Raw genomic sequence first — 27,044 nt, 5'->3', positions numbered from 1 at the left:
GTAAGAAGATGGAAAAGTAGTAAAATGTGTTAGAAATATTTGCATCAAAAAACAAATTTTAAAAATTAGTAAAGTTTCATCACTTAGCCAGAAAACGCCTATATTAGTAATTATACAGATTCTCTCATCTCAGTGATCGTGTTTTACTGTACCAGGATTCAACTAGTACTACAGGGAAAAAAGGAGACACACACAGATACATTTTCTCAAAAAATCAACTACAAGGATGACATGAGAAATTTCTCCAAAAATATAATTTTTCAATACATATCGATCTCTGTTTTGTCTGAGATCAGGATGAAACCATGCTGCTCAGTCTTGAACTGTCAGCTGGTCTCTTCCTTTCAGTGACTTTTAGTCTTCTGGTTTGGTCTTAAAGTCTTGAGAATTCATTTTATTGTAAATAGTAAAAACTGATTAAAAAAATTATTCTCTTCGTTCTTTTTAAAGGAAAGAAGGATATCTAGATTAGCGTAATAACTTGTAGCATCTTGTAGACTTGTTATTTTAGTTGATGAGTGCTTGGACAATGTTAAGATGTTGTATTACCTAGAAAGGACTCATTAAAAAAAAAAAAAAATGTCTCCCACAGTGCAAGAACACATGACTTCTCTGAGGTTGCTTAACCATTTCCGTTAAGTCTGAGAAAGTGGTTGTTTTCAAAATCACCCAGCTGAAATTTGGGTAGAACTAAACTTAGCTGAACAGTTCTGTGGGTTAAGCTCACTTATTGTTTCACTTCCACCTTCCTGTAGAAAAGTTAAAGTTTAAAAATTAAAAAAAGAAATCTCCTTGGTTCCAGTCATTTTTGCTAATCAGCTAAATGACTTTAGACAAAAGTTCATTGTTTTATCTGTAAAACATAGTAGGCTTAGAGGATCTCTAAAAAAGCTTCTGTTTTTCTGAAATAGCAAACGATAAAGTTTCAGTAAAATGAGCATGCATTGTTTTATATTTGGATAATTTCATAATCATAATGGGCAGGGGGAGGGAGGGAGTTCAACTTACTGCCCATAATGGAATAGTAATACAGTGAATGCAGTTGGACAAAATCAAACAGCACTCTTTGAGTACCTACTAAGTGCTGGCTCAGAGAACTGTGGAACCACAGTGCCATTGTCTGACACATTGTTGTGTTAATCTCTGAGGCCATCCTGAACCTCAGCTCTTCAGCTCTGATCTAGAGGTGGCTCTGTGATCACCCTTGCCCAACTCCAGAGGCTGTGAAGACATGCAACATGTCCCTGGCACAAGGAGTCTGGTTTGACACTCCTCGGCTACTTTAAGTTGTGTCACGTGGTGCTGAAGGGTTTAGCTACTGCAGTTCAGAAAAATGTGAGTTTGGAACTCAGTGCCACTTCCTAGCAAGTTCTTCACCTCCCTGACACTTCTTCATCCATAGAATGTTGTGGGGATTAAATTAAATGAGATGACACATGTAAAATGTTGATTACATAATACAGAAAACTAATAATTATTGAGCACTTACTGTGTGCTAGGCTCTGTTCTAAATGTTTTACACGTATCTCATTTAATTCTCACAACTCAGTGAGATAGATACTGTTATTATCTCCATTTTACAAATAAGCAAACTGAGCTTGGAAAGATGAAGTAACTTGCTCAAGGTTACACAGGAAATGGCAGAGCAGTCTGGATCCAGAGACATTCTTAACTACTCCGCTGTGTTCAGCCCATTGCTAGCATGTGCTAAACCCCTCAGTGAATGTTGAGTTTTATCATCATCATTATTGGTGGTGGTGTTAGAATGGTGGGTGGTGATTGTGAACTTGGTTTTACTTTTTTCAGTGTCTAACCTGGTCCTGTTCTGGGACACCAGGCAGAGCAGCCTCACATCCACTGATGAGGGAGTGAGAAACTATGAAGTCAGGTACATCAAGGCCCTTGGGCTTTGGAAGAAAAGACCACAGCTGCACACAGGAGTTTTGTATAAAGAATGTGAAGTGTTCTGAATACCCAGTGTTCCATTCTCTCCTTATGTGTCTGAGTTGAAATCTAAAATAACCATGAGGCCCTGCATATGTTCCATTTCAAAGATGCCAGAGAATCGTAGAACTAGTATGTACAGTATAATCTTAATTTTGTTTTAGGAGGATAAATTAGTCTATAAGAATAGTACATCCAAAACATGAATAGTATACTATGTGGATGCTGGGTAAATTAGTCATCTTTTGCTGCATAATAGATCACAGAACTTAATGGCTTAAAACAGCAACCATGTATTTGCTCGTGATGTTGTATGTCAGCAATTTGTGCTGGGCTCAGCTGGATGTTTCTTCCACCGTTCTTGCCTGAGGTTACTTGTAGCAGCCATCATCTGGAGCTTAATTTGGAGCTGGAAGATTCACTCCCATATCTGGCAGTTAGTACTGTCTGTTGGCTGGGCTTGTTTTTCCATGTGGTTCCTCACCCACAAGGAGGCTAGCTCAAATTGCTTCTAATGGGGCTCCCAGGTCAGCAAAAGAGAAATAGTGAAAGCTACAAGGTCTCTTAAAACCTGGGATTGGAAATTTTACAGTGTTGCTTCTGCTGCATTCCATTGCTTAAAGCAAGTTACAAGGCCAGTACAGATTTAAGGGTTGGAGATACAGACTCCGATTTCTAATAGGAGGTCCCATGAGAGATTAATAGCAAATTCTATCCTGGTATCCAGGTTTGTCGATTTCACTATCTAGGGCCATTTCTAAGACACCTCAACAGTGTTGACAATTTTTCATTAATTTAATAAATTAAATTGATATTAAAACATGATCTGTACATGTTGGAAGGTGTTTCCTGTTTTCTATGTATAAAAAGTAGAAAATATAAATAATAAAAACACCCAGTATACCTATAACTCCACCTTTCAGATATAACCACTAACATTTTTATTTACAGTGTGTCCAGCAAGATGAATGTTCATTTAAAATTCTATAACCTGCCTCTTAATACTATATTTTGAACACCTTTTCAAAGGTGTTCAACGGTGTAAAATAGATGTAAATAATTTTTATGTATGCATAATACTTTATTGGGTGTGAATACACCTATCCCCTGATGTTACACATATAGGTTTTTTCCTTTTTCTTGCTATGTAAACAAAACTACTGTAAACACTCGTATACATATGAGTCTGTGCAGTTACTCTTAGGAGAAATTCCTCTTGTGGAGTTACTTGTTCAAAGAATGTATTTTAGGCTTTTGACGTGTATTGATGAGACATGATTTTTAAAATTACCTGGTTTAAACTCACTAATGAGTATAACATTGCAGAGCTAGGTTCTTAAGTGTTATAGTAAAATTGTTCTTTAGACGTTCACAAGTAGATGCATACATTATAGTTTGTGTTTGGGGAAACAAATGTGTGCTCTTGACTGTCAGGATGAACTCCTAGGTGTGAGCCTTAGACTTATATCAGCTTCCCTTTAACATGATCTCAAACATAATGAATAATTTTTAAAACCTTGTTAAAAATGGAAACCATAAAGAAAACTACATTCCTTTAGCATTTCAAGTCAAAATGTGTAAACTTAGTTGCTAATAACATCTTATCAGCTAAAGCTTTTATTTTGCATGTGGGTCCACTGATTAGAGTTCTACTTCCATCTTCTTCCATACGTATGTGCTACCCGTGATACATCTGTCATTTCCAGGTACTTTTTTTTTTTTTTCAAGTGGTTTGAGAACTTAAACACTTTGGAGCCTGGGGTAAACATTTTTCTAGGACACCCTCTCGCCCAATCTTTTTTGTTTTTCTTGGCTAATACTTAATTTGGCAGCAGTGTTAATTTTGGGGACTCGCCTTTGTAGGGTCTTTCTGGTGCATAGCTCAGTTTTCATAGGAACAATTTTCTTTTTGTATTTTTTTCATTTAATGCAATACTTAATTATTGCATAACTGTAATTATAATGTTAACTAGCATAAACTGACTTGCGAGCAGACACTAATTCTTGGTGTCTGCTTTGGTGGGGGAATAAGTGCTTGAACCTTCTAGAGAGTAGCCCTTTAGTTGGAGATATTCAGTGGGCACTTGGCATCAGAAAATGTTGCACAGAGGGAATGGGGAACGTTGCTAATTTGGAGTTTTATTAAGTGGGCATAGGTTAAAAGAACATATACCTTGTTTGTTGAGGTAGAAAATGTCCTTCCTTTACTGAAGAAAATGACTCCTCCCTCATTTTTTAAATCTTGTTTTACAGTTAAGGTTTGTATTAAACTTCAGGTGTTTATTTGTTCCTCTTGTTGATCCTTTACATTAAATTCTATATCTGAAGCATTTCACGGTGGGATTCTTTATGTGCTATGGCTCTTGTTTCTGTTTGGTACTCTCCTTGGTCTTTGGCATTCTCTGGCAAAACACCTCCTTTTCATTTTAAATGTTCTCCTTGATATTTAAAATAATGTACTTCATAGCTGCAACATTAAACTAGCAAGTAGTTCATCTTCTTTACTCCTTCCCTGTAGCAATGAAATGTTGATTTTTGCTCATAGGACCACAAAACTGCACAGAAAAATAGCAGCTGTGATTAGACTCAGTAAATATAATGCAGTGTAGAATTTGAAAGTGGTAGAAAATTTATGGACTGAATGTTTTAGTTTGGTAAAGTAAAATCAGTGTCTGTGTAATGCTGCCTTTTAGGTTATTTCAGTCAGAAAATGTTGGGCATTATATAAGTTTAAATTGCCTTCTTACAAATTGTAGCTGTCATTGGATATCTGAGTTTTATTGTGTAAGTGCAATTATAGCAAATGAGTGTGGCCTTTAGATACACTTAATCCCTAGGGATATTTTGGGAAGAGTTGTAGTGTCTTTACAATCAAGGCAACCATTTGACAAATGTCTTAGGAGTCAGATGACTTAAAATGTAAAACCTGTGTATTAAAATCTCTGAGAATCAGATACAATTATCTGAAGTTATCCTGTTCCACACTGGCTGATGTCCTCTATGGACATTGCTGTTGCTGAGCCTAAAAGACATCAAGAGGTCAGAGTTGTTGCTTATGCTGTCATTTGATATTTATGGTATAGAAGACAAAATGAGGTTTCCAGACTCTTCTTCTTTTATGAATTTATTTACTGATAGGTGCCAGGAGTGACATTTACGCATCATATTTTATAATAAAAGATGTGAGGGGGGAAATTATACTGATGGCTCTTAAAGAGAAATACTAGTGTGCTTGGCTGAAAAGTAGAAGATACATTTATTTGCTTATGATTTTGAAATTCCTACCCTAATTATGTAATATGTTAGCAATAAACTATTAACGTAGCACTAAATAATTTGCATAGTGTTATGACCCACTTACCTTATTTGACCCTTAGGATAAAGCAGACAGGGAAGTTGTTATTCGCATTTTAACAAGGAGGAAAGTGAGGTTCCAATAAGTGGTGGAGCCACAGCTAGAACCCCCAGCTTCTCTTCACTATACTTTATGCCTCCTAAACCATAATTGATTTAAATTATATGCTGGCTTTGAGGAGTGAAGAGGAAATGTAGTCTGTAGAATCAATGTCCAGTAAAAATGAAGTGCAGTGACTCAGAGCTCATAATCACTGAAGTACTACTAAACCTAGCCTCATAACAGGTGTTAGAGAAGGACTTCCTTAACCTCATAGCTAGCATATTAATCCTGTCTTATGCCAAGCTTCAGTAAACCTGGGTTTAGCTCTCAAAGAGTTTATGAACGGACATGGATGTAATTTTCTTTAATACTTCATTTTAATGTGTTGGGTACTGCTGCTTTGATTTCAGCATTTATTGCAGCCTTCTTCCCTGCTAGGTACCAGGCATACAAAGATGAATGAGGTAAGAGCCCCTCCCTGGAGCAATTATCTAAGTGTGAAGCAAAATTTAAAATTATAGTTCACTTACGCAGAAATTCTCCTCTCTATAGGATAAACGAGGCCTTGAAAATTTTCTAAACCTTCTCGTCCTCAACCTGTAATTCTTTGCTAAGCAAAAATTTACCAGGATTAAAATGTATTTTAGAAAGTATATGGAACAGGTTTTGGAACTTAGTATTGCATCCTAAATGTGAGAGGCTATGTAAGCATGTAGTGTGCACAACTTCCATTTTCCAGGTTTGAGAGGCTGCCAGTGGTGTGTAGTGTGGAGAGGCTGCAGTGACTCATCACTGGGGAATGATTGTTTGGATCTCTCGCTGTAGCCTCTGTAGAACATTGGCAGGGCAGCCAGCATAATTAACACTACACAGTCTAATAATAAATAAAACGTTATGGACAATGGCTACCAAGAAGCAAGCCTGCACTGGATAATCTTCCAAGTTGGCAGGATTACTTTAGAGAGATGACCAGATAATGTCAGGTTTACTATAAATCAAGCTGCTTTTCCTAGATTGTCCATGGAGTTACCGTTGAGGGGGCAAAGAATATCATCTGTGGAAGTCTCACTGGGTTAATTTTTTCAGGGCTCATTTAAGCATTTTATTATTGCAGTCCTTCTAACCTTTTCATCCTAAGAGAACAGTTAGGCATCTTAGTTTTTATACTATTTTAAAATAGTGTACTATTTTAGGGAGGGTAGTGGAAGAGGTCAGAGTAGGACATTTGTTGAATTGATTTTAAAAAGCTGAAAGAAACTAGGGATTTGAAAAGATTACATTGGACTAGTGTATTAAAGAGGGAGAAAAGAGAGGCCTTTGGGCTAAGGAGAGTGGAGAGGTTGGGATACGGGTACGAAGATGAAGTGGCCACACCAGCCATGCGTGTTTGAGAGAAACTGAGATGTTTGCAACATGTGATGGTCTCACATATGGGTCAGAGGCAGAGCAGGCACTGTGCATGGTGTCTGTGTGTCCTTTCAGGATTTGAGGAAGCATCGCTTAGAGCCAAGGACTGACTTAGTTTATATAGAGGTTTGGCCATTGGGTCACTGAGATTCAGAACAAAGGTGCTAGCTATGAAGATTCCTTTCACATAACTGTAACCTGAACTACTGCAGGATGGTTATATTTCTGCATAATGAGACCCAGAGTTGTGATTACCCTAAATGAAGTGAGCACTTTAAAGCAAATGCTTAAAAATGAGGCCAGTTTTTTTTTTCTTTTGCATTTTCCTATTGAGAAGTACTCAGTTAAAATTTTAAATGGAAACTTAAAATAAAAAGGGATTTCCCTTTTTAAGAAAAAATGTACAAAAATCTAAATACAGAAATAGTTAAGTATAGTTTTTTGCTTAAGAATATTTTACTTTTGAAGAGATCATAAGAGGTTTCCTTTAAATAGTACCTCTCTAATCCATTTTAAATACTAGGATTTACCACTGTGCCCCCGCCTCAAAGAAAAAAAATTCCCTAGTTTTTTATTTAAGAGGAAGGGTAGAACATATGTTTTTTCTAAATTTGGGTATAGCTAGCATTATCACTGGCTAAATGGTTTTGTGTTTGCCAGGTCTTCTTGAAAGAGGGACAGAGATGTAAGACTGTTGGGCTCTCTGCCTGTAGCTTAGGAGCTAGTTCTGATCTGTCTCTGTAATGCAACTAGACTTTTGAGGAGGAGTAGAATTTCGTCTTGGAGATCCACCAGGACTTGATATATGTGGATTTTTAGGCCAGTTTCTGGGAAAATATGATTTAGAGCCAATAACACTGGTTTCTTGCCCTCCACCAGCATGTTTTGTTTAATTTTCTATTGTTTCTCTGTTTTCTATTTCATTGATTTCTGCCCTTTATTATTTCTCCTTCTTACTTACGTTTAATTTGCTATTCTTTGCTAGCTTCTTAGGGTGGAAACTTAGATCATTGATTTTAAACCTTTTTCTTTTTCTTTTTTTTTTTTAACATCTTTATTGGAGTATAATTGCTTTACAATGGTGTGTTAGTTTCTGCTGTATAACAAAGTGAATCAACTATACATATACATATATCCCAATAGCCCCTCCCTCTTGCGCCTCCCTCCCACCCTCCCTATCCCACCCCTCTAGGTGGTCACAAAGCACCAAGCTGATCTCCCTGTGCTATGCGGCTGCTTCCCACTACCTATCTATTTTATATTTGGCAGTGTATATATGTCCATGCCACTCTCTCACTTCATCCCAGCTTTCCCTTCCCCCTCCCTGTGTCCTCAAGTCCATTCTCTACATCTGTGTCTTTATTCTTCTCCTGCCCCTAGGTTCTTCAGAACCATATATATATATATATATATATATATTTTTTTTTTTTTTTTTTTTTAGGTTCCATATATATGTGTTAGCATACAGTATTTGTTTTTCTCTTCCTGATTTACTTCACTCTGTATGACAGACTCTAGGTCCATCCACCTCACTGCAAATAACTCAATTTCGTTTCTTTTTATGGCTGAGTAATATTCCATTGTATATAGGTGCCACATCTTCTTTATCCATTCATCTGTCGATGGACACTTAGGTTGCTTCCATGTCCTGGCTATTGTAAGTCGAGCTGCAGTGAACATTGTGGTACATGACTCTTTCTGAATTATAGTTTTCTCAGGGTATATGCCCAGTAGTGGGATTGCTGGGTCATATGGTAGTTCTATTTTTAGTTTTTTAAGGAACCTCCATACTCTTCTCCATAGTGGCTGTATCAATTTAGATTCCCACCAACAGTGCAAGAGGATTCCCTTTTCTTCACACCTTCTCCAGCATTTATTGTTTGTAGATTTTTGGATGGTGGCCATTCCGACCGGTGTGAGGTGATACCTCATTGTAGTTTTTTTTGTTTTTTGTTTTTTATTTTTCTCATTGTAGTTTTGATTTGCATTTCTCTAATGATTAGTGATGTTGAACATACTTTCATGTGTTTGTTAGCAATCTGTATATCTTCTTTGGAGAAATGTCTATTTAGGTCTTCTGACCATTTTTGGATTGGGTTGTTTGTTTTTCTGATATTGAGCTGCATGTGCTGCTTGTATATTTTGGAGATTAATCCTTTGTCAGTTGCTTCATTTGCAAATATTTTCTGCCATTCTGAGGGTTGTCTTTTTGTCTTGTTTATGGTTTCCCTTGCTGTGCAAAATCTTTTAAGTTTCATTAGGTCCCATTTGTTTATTTTTGTTTTTACTTCCATTTCTCTAGGGGTCAAAAAGGATCTTGCTGTGATTTATGTCATAGAGTATTCTGCCTATATTTTGCTCTAAGAGTTTTATAGTGCCTGGCCTTACATTTAGGTCTTTAATCCATTTTGAGTTTATTTTTGTGTATTGTGTTAGGGAGTGTTCTAATTTCATTCTTTTACATGTAGCTGTACAGTTTTCCCAGCACCACTTATTGAAGAGGCTGTCATTTCTCCATTGTATATTCTTGCCTCCTTAATCAAAAATAAGGTGACCATATGTGCGTGGGTTTACCTCTGAGCTTTCTATCCTGTTCCATTGATCTATATTTCTGTTTTGGTGCCAGTAACATACTGTCTTGATTACTGTAGCTATGTGGTATAGTCTGAAGTCCTGGAGCGTGATTCCTCTAGCTCCATTTTTCTTTCTCAAGATTGCTTTGGCTTTTCTGGGTCTTTGTGTTTCCAAACGGATTGTGAAATTTTTTGTTCTAGCTCTGTGAAAAATACCATTGGTAGTTTGATAGGGATTGCACTGAATCTGTAGTTTGCTTTGGGTATTATAGTCATTTTCACAATGTTGATTCTTCCAATCCAAGAACATGGTATATCTCTCCATCTGTTTGTATCATCTTTAATTTCTTTCATCAGTGTCTTATAGCTTTCTGCATACAGGTCTTTTGTCTCCTTAGGTGGGTTTATTCCTAGGTATTTTATTCTTTTTGTTGCAATGGTAAATGAGAGTGTTTCCTTAATTTCTCTTTCAGATTTTTCGTCATTAGTGTATAGGAATGCAAGAGATTTCTGTGCATTAATTTTGTATCCTGCTACTTTACCAAATTCATTGATTAGCTCTAGTAGTTTTCTGGTAACATCTTTAGGATTCTCTATGTATAGTATCATGTCATCTGGAAACAGTGACAGCTTTACTTCTTCTTTTCTGATTTGGATTCCTTTTATTTCTTTTTCTTCTCTGATTGCTGTGGCTAAAACTTCCAAAACAGTGTTGAATAATAATGGTGAGAGTGGGCAACCTTGTCTTGTTCCTGATCCTAGTGGAAATGGTTTCAGTTTTTCACCGTTGAGGACGATGTTGGCTGTGAGTTTGTCATATATGGCCTTTATTATGTTGAGGTAAGTTCCCTGTATGCCTGCTTTCTGGAGGGTTTTTATCATAAATGGGTGTTGAATTTTGTCGAAAGCTTTTTCTGCATCTATTTAGATGATCATATGGTTTTTATTCTTCAATTTGTTAATATGGTGTATCACATTGATTGATTTGTGTATATTGAAGAATCCTTGCATTCCTAGGATAAACCCCACTTGATCATGGTGTGTGATCCTTTTAATATGGTGTTGGATTCTTTTTGCTAGTATTTTGTTGAGGATTTTTGCATCTATGTTCATCAGTGATATTGGCCTGTAGTTTTCTTTCTTTGTGACATCTTTGTCTGGTTTTGGCATCAGAGTGATGGTGACCTTGTAGAATGAGTTTGGGAGTGTTCCTCCCTCAGCTCTATTTTGGAAGAGTTTGAGAAGGATGGGAGTTAGCTCTTCTCTAAATGTTTGATAGAATTCGCCTGTGAAGCCATCTGGTCCTGGGCTTTTGTTTGTTGGGAGATTGTAAATCACAGTCACAATTTCAGTGCTTGTGATTCATCTGTTTATATTTTCTATTTCTTCCTGGTTCAGTCTCTGAAGGTTGTGCTTTTCTAAGAATTTGTCCATTTCTTCCAGGTTGTCCATTTTATTGGGATATACTTGCTTGTAGTAATCTCTCATGATCCTTTGTATTTCTGCCGTGTCAGTTGTTACTTCTCCTTTTTGATTTCTAATTCTATTGATTTGAGTCTTGTCCCCTTTTACTTGATGAGTCTGGCTAATGGTTTGTCAATTTTGTTTATCTTCTCAAAGAACCAGCTTTTAGTTTTATTGATCTTTGCTATCGTTTCCTTCATTTCTTTTTCATTTATTTCTGCTCTGATCTTTATGATTTCTTTCCTTCTGCTAACTTTGGGGTTTTTTTGTTTTTCTTTCTCTAATTGCTTTAGGTGTAAGGTTAGGTTGTTTATTTGAGATGTTTGTTTTTTCTTGAGGTAGGATTGTATTGCTATAAACTTCCCTCTTAGAGCTGCTTTTGCTGCATCCCATAGGTTTTGGATCATCGTGTTTTCATTTTCCTTTGTTTCTAGGGATTTTTTGATTTCCTCTTTGATTTCTTCAGTGATTTCTTGGCTATTTAAGTAGTATATTGTTTAGCCTCCATGTGTTTATATTTTTTACAGATTTTTTCCTGTAATTGATATCTAGTCTCACAGCATTGTGGTCGGAAAAGATACTTGATACGATTTCAATTTTCTTAAATTTATCAAGACTTGATTTGTGACCCAAGATATGAACTATCCTGGAGAATGTTCCATGAGCACTTGAGAAGAAAGTGTATTCTGTTGTTTTTGGATGGAATGCCCTTAAATATCAATTAAGTCCATCTTGTTTAATGTATCATTTAAATCTTGTGTTTCCTTATTTATTTTCATTTTGGATGATCTGTCCATTGGTGAAACTGGGGTATTAAAGCCCCCTACTATGATTGTGTTACTGTTGATTTCCCCTTTTATGGCTGTTAGCATTTGCCTTATGTATTGAGGTGCTCCTATGCTGGGTGCATAAGTATTTTAAATTGTTATATCTTATTCTTGGATTGATCCCTTGATCATTATGTAGTGTCCTTCTTTGTCTCTTGTAATAGTCTTTATTTTAAAGTCTGTTTGGGCTTCCCTGGTGGCGCAGTGGTTGAGAATCTGCCTGCCAATGCAGCGGACACGGGTTCGAGCCCTGGTCTGGGAAGATCCCACATGCCGCGGAGCAGCTGGGCCCGTGAGCCACAATTACTGAACCTGCGCGTCTGGAGCCTGTGCTCCACAACAAGAGAGGCCGCGATAGTGAGAGGCCCGTGCACCGCGATGAAGAGTGGCCCTCGCTTGGCCCAACTAGAGAAAGTCCTCGCACAGAAACGAAGACCCAACACAGCCATAAATAAATAAATAAATAAATAAATAAATAAATTTAAAGTCTGTTTTGTCTGATATGAGAATTGCTACTCCAGCTTTCTTTTGATTTTCATTTGCATGGAATATCTTTTTCCATCCCCTCACTTTCAGTCTGTATGTGTCCCTAGGTCTGCAGTGGGTCTCTTGTAGACAGCATATATATGGGTCTTGTTTTTGTATTCATTCATCCAGTCTGTGTCTTTTGGTGGGAGCATTTAATCCATTTACATTAAAGGTAATTATCGATATGTATGTTCCTATTACCATTTTCTTAATTGTTTTGGGTTTCTTATTGTAGGTCTTTTCCTTGTCTTGTGTTTCCTGCCTAGAGAAGTTCCTTTAGCATTTGTTGTAAAGCTGGTTTTGGCGGTGCTGAATTCTCTTAGCTTTTGCTTGTCTGTAAAGGTTTTAATTTCTCCTTTGAATCTGAATGAGTTCCTTGCTGGGTAGAGTAATCTTGGTTGTAGGTTTTTCCCTTTCATCACTTTAAATATGTCTTGCCACTCCCTTCTGGCTTGCAGTTTCTGCTGAAAGACCAGCTGTTAACCTTATGGGGATTGTATGTTACTTGTTGTTTTTCCCTTGCTGCTTTTAATATTTTTTCTTTGTGTTTAATTTTTGACAGTTTGATTAATACATGTCTTGGCATGTTTCTCCTTGGATTTATCCTATATGGGGCTCTCTGTGCTTCCTGGACTTGATTGACTATTTCCTTTCCCATATTAGGAAAGTTTTCCACTATAATCTCTTCAAATATTTTCTCAGTCCCTTTCTTTTTCTCTTCTTCTTCTGGGACCCCTATAATTCGAATGTTGGTGCGTTTAATGTTGTTCCAGAGGTCTCTAAGACTGTCCTCAAGTCTTTTCATTCTTTTTTCTTTATTCTGCTCTGCAGTAGTCATTTCCACTCTTTTCTCTTCCAGGTCACTTATCCGTTCTTCTATCTCAGTTATTCTGCTATTGATTCCTTGTAGAGAATTTTTTATTTAATTTATTGTGTTGTTCATCATCGTTTGTTTGCTCTTTAGTTCTTCTAGGTCCTTCTTAAACGTTTCTTGTATTTTCTCCATTCTATTTCCAAGGTTTTGGATCATCTTTACTGTCATTACTCTTAATTCTTTTTCTTGACTGCCTATTTCTTCTTCATTTGTTTGGTTTTGTGGGTTTTTACCTTCCTCCTTCATCTGCTGTGTTTCTTTGTCTTCTCATTTTGCTTAAGTTACTGTGTTTGGGGTCTCCTTTTCGCAGACTGCAGGTTCATAGTTCCCATTGTTTTTGGTGTCTGCCCCCAGTGGCTAAGGTTGGTTCCATGGCTTGTGTAGGCTTCCTGGTGGAGGGGACTAGTGCCTGTGTTCTGGTGCATGAGCCTAGATCTTGTCTTTCTGGTGGGTAGGACTGCAACTGGTGGTGTGTTTTGGGGTGTCTGTGACCTTATTATGATTTTAGGCAGCCTCTCTGCTAATGGGTGGGGTTGTGTTCCTGTCTTGCTAGTTGTTTGGCATAGGGTGTCCAGCACTGTAGCTTGCTGGTTGTTGAGTGGAGCTTTGTCTTAGAATTGAGATGGAGATCTCTGTGAGAGCTTTTGCCGTTTGATATTATGTAGAGCCAGGAGGTCTCTGGTGGGCCAATGTCCTGAACTTGGCTCTCCCACCTCAAAGGCACAGCCCTGACACCCCGCCAGAGCACGAAGGCCCTGTCAGCCACAAGGCTCAGAAGAAAAGGAAGGGTGGGAGGGAGGGAGGAAGGAAGGAAGGAAGGAAATAAACAGAAATAGTAAAGTTAAGAAATTTAAAATATTACTAAAAATTAAAAAACTAGAAAGTAATAAAAAAAATAGAAAAAAGAAAGAAAGAAGAGAGGAACCAAACCAAAAAACAAATCCACCAATGATAACAAGCAGTAAAAACTATACTAAAAAAAAAAAGACGGACAGACAGAACCCTAGGACAAATGGTAAAAGGAAAGCTATACAGACAAAATCACACAAAGAAGCATACACATAGACACTCACAAAAAGAGAAAAAGGAAAAAAATATATATCTATATGTAGAAAAATAAAATAAAATAAAATAAAATAAAGGAAGAGAGCAACCAAATCAATAAACAAATCTACCAATGATAATAAACTCGAAATACTAAACTAAGATAAACATAAAACCAGAAACTAGTCAGTCACATACAGCAAACCCCAAGTCTACAGTTGCTCCCAAAGTCCACCGCCTCGATTTTGGGATGATTCGTTTTCTATTCAGGTATTCCACAGATGCAGGGTACATCAAGTTGATTGTGAAGATTTAATCCGCTGCTCCTGAGGCTGCATGGAGAGATTTCCCTTTCTCTTCTTTGTTCACACAGCTCCTGGGGTTCAGCTTTGGATTGGCCCCGCCTCTGCGTGTAGGTCACCTGAGGGTGTCTGTTCCCGCCCAGACAGGATGGGGTTAAAGGGGCAGCTGATTAGGGGGCTCTGGCTCACTCAGGCTGGGAGGAGGGAGGGGTACTGAATGTGGTGTGAGCCTGCGGCAGCAGAGGCCAGCATAACGTTGCAGCAGCCTGAGGCGCACCATGTGTTCTCCTGGGGAAGTTGTCCCTGGATCACGGGACCCTGCCAGTGGCGGGCTGCACAGGCTCCCGGGAGTGGAGGTGTGGATAGTGACCTGTGCTTACACACAGGCTTCTTGGTGGCTGCAGCAGCAGCCTTAGCGTTTCATGCCCGTCTCTGGTGTCTGCGCTGATAGCCGCAGCTCGCGCCCGTCCCTGGAGCTCATTTAGGCGGTGCTCTGTGTCCCCTCTCCTCACGCACCCTGAAACAACTGTCTCTTGCCTCTCAGGCAGTTCCAGACTTTTTCCTGGACTCCCTCCCAGCTAGCTGTGGCGCACTAGCCCCCTTCAGGCTGTGTTCATGCAGCCAACCCCAGTCCTCTCCCTGGGATCTGACCTCTGAAGCCAGAGCCTCAGCTCCCAGACCCCACCCATCCCGGCGGGTGAGCAGACAAGCCTCTCAGGCTGGTGAGTGCTGGTTGGCACCGATCCTCTGTGCGGGAATCTCTCCACTTTGCCCTCTGCACCCCTATTGCTGCGCTGTCCTCCATGGCTCCGAAGCTTCCCCCCTCTGCCACCCCCCGTCTCCACCAGTGAAGGGGCTTCCTAGTGTGTGGAAACTTTTCCTCCTTCACAGCTCCCTCCCCGAGGTGCAGGTCCCATCCCTATTCTTTTGTCTCTGTTGTTGCTTTTTTCTTTTGCCCTACCCAGGTACATGGGCAGTTTCTTGCCTTTTGGGAAGTCTGAGGTCTTCTGCCAGCGTTCAGTAGGTGTTCTGTAGGAGTTGCTCCACATGTAGATGTATTTCTGATGTATTTTTGGGCAGGAAGGTGATCTCCACATCTTACTCCCCTGCCATCTTGAACGTCTTAAACCTTTTTCTAATACAGGTATTTAAAGCAGTAAATGTCTCTCAAGTTTTGATATCTTGTGTTTTTGTTATTTGTTTCAAATATTTTCTAAATTCCTTGTGGTTTATTTTTGACTCATGGATTATTTAGAAGTATATTTTCTATTTTCCAAATACCTAGAGATTGTCTAGATTCACTATTATTGGTTTTTAATTGTTTCCATTGTGGTCAGAGAACATAGTCTCTAAAAAGACTGTTTCAGTCTTTTTTATTGAGATTTATGGCCCAGCATATGGTCCATCTTGGTGAATGATCCATATGTATTCTGTAGTTGCTTGGCGTAATGTTCTTTAAATGTCAGCTAGGCATTTAAATTGGTTGATAGTATTTTTCATATATTCTATGGCTGTACTTTTTTGTTGCCTACTTGTACTTTTTTGTTGTCTACTATCAATGATGAAGAGAAAGGTGATAAAATCTTCAGTTATGGTTGTGGATGTTTCTGTTTCTCTCTTGAGTTTTGCCATTTTCTGTTTATGAATTTTGAAGCTTTATTATTGGGTACATACATATTTAAGAATGGTGTCTTATCCTGATGAATTTCTCCTTTTATCATTGTAAAATTTCATTCTGCTTTGTTAACCTATTTGTGTCTTTAAATTTTAAATTTGTCTCTTATAGACAGCGTATAGTTGAATCTTGCTTTTTTTTTGTTAATACAATATGACAGTCTCTGCCCTTTAGTTGGAATGTTTAATCCACTTACAGTTCATGAAATTATTTATGTGGGTTTAAGTCTACCATTTTACCACTGTTTTCATTTGTCCCTTTTGTTTTTGTTTCTTTCTCTTCTAATGCCTTCTTTTTGGGTTAATTGAGTATTTTTTTAATATTTCCTTTTATTTACACTATTGGTTTTGTACCTATGCATGTATTAAATTACTTTTTCATTGATTATTCTAGGGCTAATAATATGCAACCTTAACTTTTTAAAGTCTGTTTATAGTCAGAATTGTACCACTTCACATTTTACACCTGACCTTTCTCACTTCCTGCTTCACAGCTCCTACTCCTCAGTTGACATGTCCATTTCTCCTTCTCAATTCACAAATATAATTTAATATAATTCTTATTCACCCTCTCCATTTTTCATGCTCTTGTTATCATACCTTTTATTTCTATATATGTTCAAAACTGCTCACATGTTATTCTTGTTTTATGCCGATAGTTTTTTTTGTTTGTTTGTTTGTTTTTTTCCGGGCTGGTCTCTGGCTTGTGGGGCTTGGCATTCATGCAGATGTTGAGCAGCTCGCGCCCAGCCCACGTGGGTGGGACTGCCCACAGCCCCAGCAGGAGCTGCCACCAACACTCCATGGCCTGCTGCAGAGTGGAGCCCCACTTTCAAAGCAGGAGCGGTGCTCTCCCGCCTCCAGAGATTGTGAGGCTGCAGATAGTTTTAAAACATAGTCTTTTAAAGAAACTTTAAGAAGAATAAAAAATATAAACTTTTATTTTTTAATAACTTATTCATCATTTTTTGGTATCCTTCTTTCCTTCCTGAAGATCTGAGTTTCCATATGGTATCATTTCCCTCCAGCTTGAAGAACCTTTTTTATAATTTCTTGTAGTGCACATCTGCTTGAGAAGAACTTTGTCAGCTTTCATTTTATTTGAAAGTACGTTTATCTTGTTTTTGAAGGATTTTTCACTAGATATAGTATTCTGAATGGACAATTTTTTTTCTTCTAGCCCCTTAAAAATGTTGTTCTATCATCTTCTGGTCTCCATTGTTGTGATGAGAAGTTAGCATTCTTTGAATTATTTTTTCTCCTGTATGTAACATATTGTTTGGGGGCTCCTTTAAAGATTTTCTCTTTATCTTTAATTTTCAATAGTTTAACCATGATGAAGCTAGATATGATTTTCTTTGTATTTATTGTCTTGGAGTTTGATCAGCTTTTAAGTTTGGGATCTGGTAAATAGTGTTTTCATCCAACAATAAAATTTTAACTATTGTTTCTTCAGATATTTTTTCTACTTTATTCTCATGGTCTTCTTCTGGGGCTCCTATTACATATGTGTTAAACCATCTGATACTGTCCCACAAATCTCTGATGCTGTGTTCATTTTTCTTCGACTCTTTTTTTTCTCTTTATTCCTCAAATTGGTGATTGATAGTGATCTGTCAAGTTCATAGACTCTTTCTTCTGCTATGTCCAATCCAGTATTAAGTCTATTCAATGACTTGTTCATCTTAGTTATTGAACCTTTCAGTCCTAGAAGTTCCATTTTTTTCTCCCATTTGGTTCTTTTTTCTAGTTTTGATTTTTCTGCTGAGATTCCCGTCTGTTCATGTATTCTCCTCTGTTGTTGTTTATAAACACATTTTCCTTTACTTTTTGAGACATGTTTATAATAGCTGCTCTAAAGTCTTTACCTACTTTAGATACTGTATTTTTAAAAAATTGCTCTGTAGAGTGTTGATTTTTGTTTTAGTGGGCAGTTTAGTTCCTGGCTGATCATCTTGTGTAGGCTTGGCTTTATATTTTGGTGTGGCAGATCTGTGGAAAGCTCAAGGTTTTTTCTCAGGCTCCTTTAACCTAGCAAGACTCATCATCCATATTCTGTTTCTTCTGTGGATGTTTATTAGGGCTTGGTTTAGACTTTGTTAGTGTGGATCTAGAGTAGGCCTTACTCTGGGTGTGTGTCTTTACTCCTAAAGTGAAGCCTTTCTAGTGTCTCATGCTCAGAGTGTTAATGAGTTCTCTTTGTTCAGACTGGGTCAGACTGCCAGTGTTTCCCTTAAGCTGCTTGACCTCTCGTATTTCTATTCCATATTAACCTTAATACAGCCACTCTTTTGTAAGCCTTACGTAATTATGTGTACTGCATTGGTTAAGGACTCTCAGGAAACCCTTATACAAACTTCTGTGGTCCCCCCTCTGTACAGCTCCCTCCTCTGCAGTGCCCTGTCTCTGCCTCCCAGCCCTGCTCTGCTTGGACTCCAGCTCACTGTACTACAGTTAAGAATATGTCCCAAGGCAGAGAACCAAGCAAATGTGGGCTCACACTTTCCTTCTCTCAGAGGTCACATTCTTGCTCTGTCTATTGGTGGGTACCTGAAAATAGTTGCATCATTTTGTCCAGTTTAATAGTTGTTTATGAGAGGAAGGAAAGTCTGGTACCAATTACTCTATCATATTGGAAGTGGAAGTCTCCCACAGCATTTTTATATGTACTGAAGTGAACTTTAGGGTAGCTTGAAAGGGAAAAATAAATCTTAGTCTCTCTTAGAACCAAATAGGTAAAGGGAGCTTATGGTGCTCATGAACTGAATCATTTCTCTCTGATCTTCCTACCTCCCACCCCCAATTGTCCATTCACTTCTCTTCTCTCTTCACAAGAGAGACAAGGGGGGTGAGGGGAATGGAAGAGAGAGGGACCTTACTTGGATCCTGCATCCTGGGCTATGACCTTGGGCCTGTCAACTGGAAAATTAAATGAGGTTTGTGAAAACGCACTGTTACTAGTGGCAAAAGTAAGAATGTATGCAGGACTTTCTGTGTTTGTATTTTATGACCCTGCTTATACTTTGAGGTGTAAGCAAACAGGATGTGTCAGAGAAAGGAACTACAGTACTTAAAACTTCTTCCAAAGTTATTCAGTGTTAATGACTGCCCTTCAGATTCTGGTGAGAAAATTATATATCTAAACTTGTAACTTATTAAAGTGGGCATTGTGGTTAATAGGAAGAGGTTTTCTTTGATTGTGGTCTGGGGGTTGGGTAATGTTTTGCCAGATAAGACTTGTATAGAAAAATCAATTTTTTGTTATAAATTCTAGTCTTTTTCTTTTCTTTTTCAGCTTAAACTTCTTTAAAATAAAGCCTCTTTTTGATGGAAAAGGATTGCTCATTAGAGAAATAGTTACTTTATTTGATAATTAGCCATCCCTTCAGAAATTTAGTGACGTTTCCATTTGGAAATGGTCTAGAAGATATAAATGCTGTCTCACACATAGAGCTTTTAGTTCTATTCAAATATGTCTTAACGGCCTCAGAAGAAGAGTAATCATTTATTGTTAGGCCCTAGTTTGAATATAGCAAGTTGCTATAGTATACCTAATGGAATATACCAATTCTTGTATCTGCCCAAGAAGCCTTATTTAGATTAGGCTTATTCTTTAAAGTTGTTTTGGTTTGTTGATTTGAAAATACATCCCATTTCATTTCATTTTCTCAGAAAATGTGATAGCAGTTTAAAGGGACTAATGTCTGTGGGAAGTTTGCTCTTTTTATTCGAATCGTTCACTATGTTGTTTGCCATAGCTTTACTTTTTGTCCCCTTTTCTAAACTGAACCCCTCATTTAAGCACTTACTCTCTTGCCACCACCCTCTGTGCATTTTCCCTTTAGCTTCTCATCACGTCCTACCTACATATTTAACCCTGGATTAACCATCTGCTTTCTCTCTCTTTTTAAATTTTCATTTTTTTAAATTTTTAATTATGGTAAAATACTACAGATAATATGCTTTCTCTTCTTTTAGACCTGGGCTGGTAAGCACTCTAAAGACATTTATAGGGCTTCCCTGGTGGCACAGTGGTTCAGAATCTGCCTGAAAATGCAGGGGACATGGGTTTGAGCCCTGGTCTGGGAAGATCCCACATGCCACGGAGCAACTAAGTCCGTGAGCCACAACTACTGAGCCTGCGCGTCTGGAGCCTGTGCTCCGCAACAAGAGGGGCCGCGACAGTGAGAGGCCCGCGCACCGCGATGAAGAGTGGCCCCTGCTCGCCACAGCTGGAGAAAGCCCTCGCACAGAAACGAAGACCCAACACAGCCAAATAAATAAATAAATAAATAAATTTATTAAAAAAAAAAAAAAAAAAAAAAAAAGACATTTATAGAGACTGGAGGTATGACAAATTCCGGTGGGCTTACTGAACTTCCAGGCATGCTTTGTCCCTGGGTCACCCCTGCCTGGTCCTCTCCCATAGCATCTGTTTTTTATTTTTCTCCTCAAGCCTCCTATGCCTCCTCCACAACTGCCTTGGCTCTGGGCAGATGGCCTTGCCACCTCTGTCACAGAGAACATGGAGGCTGTCTGCTGTTCACACCCTCAGCTTGGCGTGCTCCTGTGTATCCACACCTCTTCCCTATACTCCACCCCCTGTCCTCCAGGCCTGGAGGAGGAGAGTGCCCAGCTCCCATCGAAGTTAGTCGCTCTCCTGGAGTTCTTGATGTCCTCCTAGCCCTCTGGAATATTCCTCCAGCATTGCCTCTTGTCTGCTCCACCTTCACATTTTGTTGTTCTTTGCTTTTCCTTCCTCACAAAAATACACCTTATTTCCATCTTAGACACAAACAAAAACAAAAGGATTTAACCCTTCTCGATGCCATATTTTCTTTTAGTTTGACCCTATGTTTTCTCTTGGTACACAGCTGTGTACCTTGGAACAATTGTCTGTAGCACTTGCCTTGCCTGGTTAACTTCCCATCCTTTCTTTGGGCCACCGAAGTCAGGCTTCCGTTCCCACTGCTCCACTGAAAGTGCCTCATAAAAGTCACTGATTCTCTGGTTGCCATGTCTAGTGGCCTCTCTCAGCTTCATCGTACTTGACCTTTCTTTCTTTCTTTTTTTTTTTTTTTTTTTTGGGCCACACCCCATGGCATGCAAGACCTTAGTTCCCCAACCAGGGATCAAACCCATGCCCCCTGCACTGGAAGCGTGGAGTCTTAACCCCACTGGACCACCAGGGAAGTCCCCTGTACTTGACCTTTCTAAGACATTTAACACCAACCACTTCCTTCTTCATGAAACTCTTCCTTTGCTTTCTACTGTCCTGATTTTCCTGCCTCTGGTACATTCTTCTTCTCCTTTGCTGCCCCTCTTCAATGGTGATGTTCTCTGACTCTTACTTCCCTTTCAGTAGTCTCATCTATCTGCATGATTTTAATTATCACGTATACGCAGCTGATTCTGAAATCAGAATTTTCCACCCAGATGCCTCTTTTGAGTCCAGGCCCACATAACATAATCCTTATAACAGTCCTACAAAATAGTATTGTTTTCCATACGTATAGGTGAGGAAATTGAAGCTAAGGGATGTTTGTTAACCAGTTTGAGATCAAGCAGTCAGTGGAAGAGCCAGGATTTGAACCTCTGTCTAAAGTTAGGCTTTTAACTCTAAAGTATGCTATTAAACATCTCCATCTGGCTCTCTGACAGATAAATATGTCATGTCCCATACCAAATGCCATCTCACAACTCCATTCTCAGTCCCCCACCACCACCCACACACACAAAACCAAGAGGGAGAATATGAAACCTGTATTCTCATCTCAGTGAGTGGCATTCGTTCTTCCAGTTGACATCCAAGCCAGAATGTCATAGGGAATTGAATAGACTTCCCTCTGTCTCCATCCTACAGGCCTGTCCAGCCCAACAGAGCATCAGTTCCTGTGTATTCTCACTCTTTAACATAACTTGTACTCATTCCCTCCTTTTCACTTCCACTGCTACCGTAATAGTTGTTAACTTTATATCCACCTGGATTGCCGTAATAGTGACAATCCAGCCCAGCCCATTGCTTCTCATGTTATCTGAGCTGAAGAATCAAGGTTCCTTGTTTCTTTGTTGCAGAAATTTTGTAGCATAAAAAAATGAATCATTGGAAAACTGAAATGAAAAAAGACATGTAAAATATAAGCTCCATTTCTAAAATTACTAAATTCGATAGACATAACATTACCATCAATTAGCTATAGAAGTTTTTAAATACCAATTTTCTGTGTGTATCCTGTCGCAGACGGGTAACAAACAGTTTGTGGATTGGCACTGGTCCACAGACAACATCGAGGAGCACCCGTTCACGGTATCTGATGAAAAGAAATATCTTCAGTTTTCTTAGATTATAACCACATGGGCCTATGTTATTTAAAACGGAAATATTTCAACTAGGACGTTCTTTGTTTTGGGCTTATAGTTAGCTTGTATATGTGGATTTAAGAGGTTTTAGAAAATCTCCTGTTTCTTTAGGCTCCCTTCTTTCAATACAAATAAATCCCTTTAGAACAAGGGGTAGTCGTGTGTTACATTAAAATTTTAATGCTGAGATCAAAGTGTACTCACTTAAGAATCCAAAGCAAGATTTCTTAAATAGACTTGAAGTACAGTCTTCATGGGCTACCTGTAATAAAAGTGTTTTCCCTTGGTTTGATGTATTTAACTTGATATGATTGTACACACATACAAAAGTTTGCTTCTAATATGCAGTAAAAATACAGCAGATGGGTTGATGTGTTCCATTTACGAAAGATTAAAATTCTACATAGGTATTAACCTGATTGGGTGATAAATAATTAAATTAAGTTATCTGGTTGTTGCCAGGCATCTGACTAAGCCCTGGTCAAAAGATTTGGAAGTTAATAAGTGCAGACTGGAGATGCTAAAATGGTCAGACTGCAGAATACCCCTTGGCTTTAAACAGGGCATGGCTGAGAAATCAAAGACAGAAAAGCAAAGTTCTAAGGGGGTGGAATTCAGGTATGGGAATGCTGTAAATATTAAGCTGAGATTATACCTACAGTTAGTTTAGAAATTTATTAAGTAAAACTGTGCTGCTCAGATCCTATAGTTGTCTATATCAGGCATCAGGTCTGATAAAGAACAGAACACATGGGCAAATACCTAAGAGAACATAATCTTCCCATATGAGGTAAAAAAGTCAGAAAGGCCTTTTAGACATTTTAAAGTGAAAAAGCAAATTAAGCAACTAATCTGCATTACTGTACCAGGTACTTAAAACTACCACAGAAAATTTCTAACCACTGAGAGTTCATTAATAATTAAAAAATTTTTTTGAGTTCAATTACAGCAGTATTTGCTCTGTTAATGAAATGAATGAGTCTCAAACACAATTAACTACCAAAACAAAACAAAATTGTGTCACAAGAAGTTGGGGCACTATAGGAAGTTTAGGAGATTAAATTCCCAAAGCAGAATGTTATAACTGTCACCCTTCTTGCATTTCTAGACAAGTCACAAGTCTAGACAAGGAGATGGGTAGACGGCAGATTGCTGAACCCACACACCTGGAAAGTGATTAAAAGTTTTATTTAAAGAAAACTTTTAAAGCAGCATAGCTTTTATAAATTTGGGGATGGAGAGGAGGTAGGAAAAGGCAACCTCATTGGAGTCTCTATGCTCCCCAAACCTAAAAGGAGTGAGATGAAGTGAAAAGAAAATGTATTTTTGAAAGGTAATAAAGAGAAAGGAAGAAACAAAAAGAAAATAACTTTTTAAATTTACACTGTAGCAAGTTAAGATGAGTTATGGGATAACAAGTGTTCACCAGGTGGACTGGGGTGGGAGAAATGATGACATTGCCGGCAAAGGGAACAGACAGGAAAACAGAAGTGGAGCATGGCGTAGAAGAGCAGCCTGTCTTGTCTCAGACGAGCGAGCAGTTGGGATGGCCAGAGCACACGCAAGGATGCAAAGTCCAATGCTGCCCGGGATCTGACCATGGAGAAGGCTTAGACCAGTGCTTCTCAAACTTATGTGCACATAAATCTCCTGAGGATTTGTTAAAATTCAGATTAAGGGAAGGGACTTGAGAGTCTGCTCTTCTAAATAGTTGCTGTGTGATGTAGATGCTCTGGTTCGCAGACCACACTTGGAGGAGTAAGACACAAAATTTTATCCTGATGTTTATTGGTACTTGGTTTCATGTATTATGAGTTGCCACTCTTTAGTTAGTACTTATTGAGTAGCACTAAACACATGGCATTTATGTCAAGCTAGATACTAAGGAATTTTATGTAAGTTTTGCCTTGCTGATGGTGAAATAATACTCTAAGCAACTTCATTGCCAAATACAAAAGAAATAAATAGGTACAAGCTCTCATCCTTTGAGCTAGTTGAGTAGGGAGATGCAGTATAATAATGGAAAGAATCTAAAATTTGGGATCAGAGTTTTAGACCTGAGCTCTAGTATCAGTTTTGTGACTAAATAACTGTGACTTTGTGAAGGTAAATTAACTCTTATTTCTGTTTTTGGCTTGTTTGTTTTCTTGTGTCTGAAATTGTATAATACTTGCCATTTTATAGAATTATTGTGAGGATTAGAAATGATATGTATAAAGTACCTTGTAGGGAAAGGTTAATGGGGGTTTCATTTATCAAACTTTCAATCTAACCCTAGGAATTATTGATCTGTATGCTATTATTTACCCTCTACTTTTGGAGTCTTTTTTTGTGTGTGTGATTCTTGGCAAGTTGGAGACTGCAGCTTTTTTGTGTGGTTTTAAAAGTTCCTACCACTACCCCACCCCAGGATCCACTTACACTTATGGTGTATTATGTGGTTGTTACAGAGGGGAATCTCTTGTACTTCTAAATGCTCTGGAAGCATGAAAAGACAGGTTGGATTGTAGTTTTATCTGATTTTTATAGTTCTTTTGTCTTTTTAAAAATTATTTCTTTCTTTTCTTTTTTGTTTTATAAATTTATTTATTTATTTTTGGCTACATTGGGTCTTTTGTTGCTGAGCATAGGCTTTCTCTTGTTGCGACGAGCGGGGGCTACTCTTTGTTGCGGTGCCAGGGCTTCTCATTGCTGTGGCTTCTCCTGTTGTGGAGCACGGGCTCTAGATGCGCGGGCTGCAGTAGTTGTGGCACATGGACTCAGAAGTTGTGGCTCACGGGCTCTAGAGTGCAGGCTCAGTAGTTGTGGCACATGGGCTTAGTCGCCCCGCGGCATGTGGGATCTTCCCAGACCAGGGTTCGAACCCATGTCCCCTGCACTGGCAGGTGGATTCTTAACCACTGTGCCACCGGGGAAGTCCTAAAAATTATTTTTTGATTATGGAAATTTTCTATATAATTTGCTCCTTGCAGTTTGCTGTGGAACAGAAACATCCCTCTTCCAAGGGGGAAAAAGTAATCCAGCCTGTTGCTTAACCATCATTCAAACTATGAATGGGCATTACAGCTGTGGCCCTCCCTAGGGAGAATGGGACTCAGAGAGGAGACCCACAAAGGCCATAGAAGCAGGTTTGAGCCTTTTAGGCAGGAATTCTGGGGATTCTGGTACCTAGACTGCAGAAGAGGGACATGGACTATGGATGGGCATTCTTTGATCTTACTGACGCCTCACCCTGTTGGGGACATGCACAGCTAGAGGCGGGCAAAAGCAGGGCCCTCTAAAGCTCAGGACAAGGGCCCAGGTTGTTGGGCAGGAGTGTATTAAGGAAATCAGTATTTAATCTCAGCTGCCTTTTTGGATACTAGCCTGTTTGTTTAGCTTTCTTATTTTAAGACTGTGATATGCTCTTATCTATGCTTGAGTTTTTAATGGATGATACAAGAATATTATAAACATCTTATTTAATTCAGCAGCTCTGAGATGGAAATAAGTCTTAGTGCTTAAAAAAAAACTCTTAGATTAAACGTGGTGTTACAAGCTTTTTTTTTTTTTCCTAACTCTGTGCCTGGTCCTTATGTTTTGGTTTTTTTAGATCGGCTTCCGCTCCCCAGGAATATGATTGAAAACAGCATGTTTGAGGAAGAACCAGATGTGGTGGATTTAGCCAAAGAACCTTGTTTACATCCTCTAGAGCCTGATGAGGTGGAATATGAGCCCCGGGGTTCGCGACTGCTGGTGCGGGGTCTTGGTGAGCACGAGATGGATGAGGACGAAGAGGATTATGAGTCGTCCGCAAAGCTGCTGGGCATGTCCTTCATGAACAGGAGCTCGGGCCTTCGAAACAGTACAGCCGGCTACAGGCAGAGCTCAGATGGGACTTGTTCAGTACCCTCTGCGAGGACCATGGTGGTCTGTGCTTTTGTCATTGTGGTTGCTGTTTCTGTAATCATGGTGATTTATCTACTGCCCAGATGTACCTTTACCAAAGAAGGCTGCCATAAAAAAAACCAATCAATGGGATTAATTCAGCCAATTGCAACTAACGGGAAGTTGTTTCCATGGGCACAAATCAGGCTTCCCACTGCCATTATGCCAGTACGCTACGAACTTAACCTACACCCAAACCTAACCTCGATGACATTCAGGGGCTCTGTGACGATTTCACTTCAGGCTCTTCAGGCCACATGGAACATAGTTCTTCACAGCACAGGCCATAATATTTCAAGAGTGACCTTTATGTCAGCAGTTTCAAGCCAAGAAAAACAAGTTGATGTCCTGGAATATCCATTTCATGAACAAATCGCCATTGTTGCCCCCGAGGCCCTTCTTGAAGGGCACAATTATACCTTGAAGATAGAGTATTCGGCAAATATATCTCGTTCTTACTATGGGTTTTATGGCATCTCCTACACAGATGAAAGTAATGAGAAAAAGTATGTAGCCCTCCTAAATGATTCTGCTTCTTTGCTCTCTGATGACTTCTGCAATATGGATCCCTTTGCCCACACTAGAGACATTAACTGCAATTTTTTTTTTTTTTAATTTAAGAGGTTAGGTGCAAAATAGTAGAATGGTGATTTGGAAGAGTATACTCTTTCTCTCTTAGTCAAAGCCTTGAGTGTATATATATATATCTATCTATCTATCTAT

At 38.8% G+C, this 27,044-nt stretch overlaps 1 protein-coding gene and 1 long non-coding RNA gene across 3 annotated transcripts in view; both read left to right on the top strand.

The window, feature by feature from the left end:
• Positions 1-27,044, top strand: part of LOC309659063 — a 272,263-nt gene that overhangs the window by 182,830 nt on the left and 62,389 nt on the right. The window lies entirely within an intron of this gene.
• LNPEP (leucyl and cystinyl aminopeptidase) overlaps positions 1-27,044 on the top strand; it is a 106,526-nt gene that overhangs the window by 17,093 nt on the left and 62,389 nt on the right. For both annotated transcript variants that reach the window (XM_082458038.1, XM_082458037.1), the window contains exon 2: positions 25,987-26,827. In XM_082458038.1, the coding sequence (XP_082314164.1) occupies positions 25,987-26,827 (841 nt within the window). The remainder of the gene's footprint in view (positions 1-25,986; positions 26,828-27,044) is intronic.

Source organism: Balaenoptera physalus, assembly GCF_965194825.1.
Source record: "Balaenoptera physalus genome assembly, chromosome: 3".
In the NCBI taxonomy this organism is placed as follows: Eukaryota; Metazoa; Chordata; class Mammalia; order Artiodactyla; family Balaenopteridae; genus Balaenoptera; species Balaenoptera physalus.
This window is presented reverse-complemented; position numbering and strand designations above follow the sequence as displayed.